General features: G+C 38.0%; 1 protein-coding gene across 3 annotated transcripts in view; it reads right to left on the reverse strand.

Annotated features, from left to right (window-relative positions):
- Positions 1–2,607, reverse strand: part of LOC106531651 (ESCRT-I complex subunit tsg101) — a 5,450-nt gene extending 2,843 nt beyond the window's left edge. For 2 of the 3 annotated variants that reach the window (XM_014027556.1, XM_014027557.1), the window contains exon 1: positions 2,185–2,607. In XM_014027556.1, coding sequence (XP_013883010.1) covers positions 2,185–2,525 — 341 coding nt within the window. In that variant the 5' untranslated portion in view covers positions 2,526–2,607. Of the gene's footprint in view, positions 1–1,668; positions 2,112–2,184 lie in introns of those variants that run through there. The other variant, XM_014027555.1, reaches the window with a different exon arrangement.
- Positions 2,608–2,624: the final 17 nt, after the last annotated feature.

Here is a 2,624-nt window from a genome sequence, read left to right on the forward strand (position 1 = left end):
GTCTTAAAAATAAAAACATAAAATATGCATCTTAATGACTTAAAGTCAGATTGTGGTGATTATTTGAATGTTTTGTGTTTTTCTTCCAGCTGCTGCAGATGAATCAGCTGATCAGTGGCGCCCCCTGCTGGCTGACACAACCAACTGCTGCTTTGAATTAAAGGAAAAACAATCAGTTTGCTTCATTTCTAAATAATATTACCAGTTTAACATTTGACCAAGGATGTTTGTTACTTTATATCTCATTTTAAATTAATCCCAAAAGAGTTTTAAACAATTAAAATAAAAGCTCAGTTCTTAGGCTTCTTCTGTTTGATTTTAAATCATTTAAAGTTGCAGCTGTGTGAATCATRGCTGCTCTTTTTATAAATGATGTTAAAATAAACAGTTTAGTTGTGAAGCTCAGAGGTTTTACATGTCCAACTGCACTTGAACGCATCACACTTAATTCCATAAATATGTTGGACTAAATGTCTGAATCTGAGTCAAAGGACAAAATAATTTGACTGAATTCTCTGTTTCACACTAAAAAAAACAGTTTTTACAGTCTTCACCTGCAGCTCTAAAACAACTGTCAGTAAACTAAAATAATAATTGTTGTCACTGAACAGAGCAGGTGATTCTTGGATTAACTGTTCAACAACTTTAACATTTTTCATGTTGAATACAGTTTGTGTTTTACAATCATTTGTTAGCTAAACTCAGAGGAGGAGATGAAACAGTTCAATTAATGAGCTGGTTCACCTTGTGGATAATACTGTGATTAAAGAAACAAATTAAACTCCATATAATACTCACCATTTTCRATCTTATAATGATTTCTGTCTTAAATATGGAAATGTTACTAATGTGAAAACATTCAAGCTCATTACAAAGTTATTCCAGACTCTATTTTACACTTGATTAGAGGWGTTGTAACATCATCCACCAGTCTCACCACTCCTCAACTTCCACTAATCTTACTGGTGACTGMGATTTCAGAGAAACTCCAGTTCAAAACAAAACTCTCTGATACTTATTCATTCATTTTTTGTTTCCTTTTCAATCTTATAAAAACTCTATCTTACATTTTTTTCCTAAACAAACTGTGCCTCTTTTGAGAAAACAATGTTTGAAACTTCCTCTGCACCAAAAATGAAAGAAATTCATTTCTGAACATTTAAAAATATAAATCCCTCTGATGACTTTCTGCATCAGTGGTTTGGGTTTGAAACTAACTCCTGTTTTTTTAATGAGATCAAAACTACACAGCATTATTTTTTTCAACGTAAATTTTCGTATTTTTTGTCAGGATGTTTTTAAATGGTTACAACCTGGGGTTAGAGTCAGAAAGACATTATTTTTGGTCTTATACTGGACTGTAAAAAACATCTTTTAGTAAACAGTTATAATTCTTGGTAAATCATATWTACACAAATCCAAATGTAAGAAAATGTCTTCTAAATTTTGTGTTTTTATCAATGAGTTTCTATGTAAAAGCCCTTCAAATAATTTCTCAATGTTATTGAAGAACATAATTTAGCAGTTTTGTAGCCTGTAATTGTCTGTTTTCAGTGTTTTATTTTATTTTATTTATTCTTTCTTTCAAGTCATCTGTTCTGCACCTATGCCTCTTTCCTTTGTATTTGAATATGTATTTGTATTACTGCCTTGTGGTTTGTATAAAGCTTTCAATTAAAAAAGTTTAATTAACAAGATGTGTACGTTAGCATTAGCATCTGTTAGCTGGTTGTAAGAGCACAATGCATCATGGTCCATTTCCTGTCATGTAGGTCCACAGTCAGTACTTTTACAGTCAGATTTCATGTCTCCATCAAACACTGATCCAACATGTCTGACCTCACTGAGCTATCTGCAGCAGGTAAGATACTAACTGCTCTTAATCCTTCCACAGACCTAAAACAGAATCTCTTTAATCCCGGGTTTAARCAGCTGAATAAATGAGATTAAATCCTGCAYAACTGAACTGTTTTTAGTTTATTTCTGATATTTAAATCTGGTTCTGGTTCCTGCAGGGGTCTGGGCTGGGCTCAGTCTGTGGGAGTGGTCTCCTGCGGGTCACGTGGTCCGGGTCTTTGTTGATGTGATTCGGTGGAGGAACAACAGGAGGACTGGAAGGAAAAAAAAAAAGTCCCGGAGCGACCCACCGACCGATCCCGACCACCMTCCCCGGCGCGCACTCACCGCTCCTCGGCCTGGATGCTGCAGCTGGAGCCGCTGCGGAGCTTCTCCTGGTTCGGTGGTTCCGGAGCCCGTCCCGGTTCGGTCTTAGCTCTTGTCCCGCCGGTGTGGGGGGCTGTGCAGCGGGGGGATGGAGGCTGAGTCCGGGCTGTGAGCAGAGAGGTGTGGGGGTCGGTGCGGAGAGCCCCAGGCCCCAGGCTGCTTTGTTGTCCTGGGCTCGGTTCTGAAGGCTTCATCCGCCGCGTTTTACCCACAAACTGGTCCTGAAAACACAGAAGGTTCTGCAGAACCACATGGACCCGACCCGGATCTGAACAGTGGATTTTCTGCAGTTTTTGCCTCATTGGAGTTTTTTTTAAGAAAACCCAAAAAACAAAAACAGATTCTGTTTTTACATTTTATCTTTTTTACCTCACCTTCATCCTCCTCCTCCTCCTCCTCCT

This window comes from Austrofundulus limnaeus, unplaced genomic scaffold, assembly GCF_001266775.1.
Source record: "Austrofundulus limnaeus strain Quisiro unplaced genomic scaffold, Austrofundulus_limnaeus-1.0 Scaffold662, whole genome shotgun sequence".
NCBI lineage: Eukaryota > Metazoa > Chordata > Actinopteri > Cyprinodontiformes > Rivulidae > Austrofundulus > Austrofundulus limnaeus.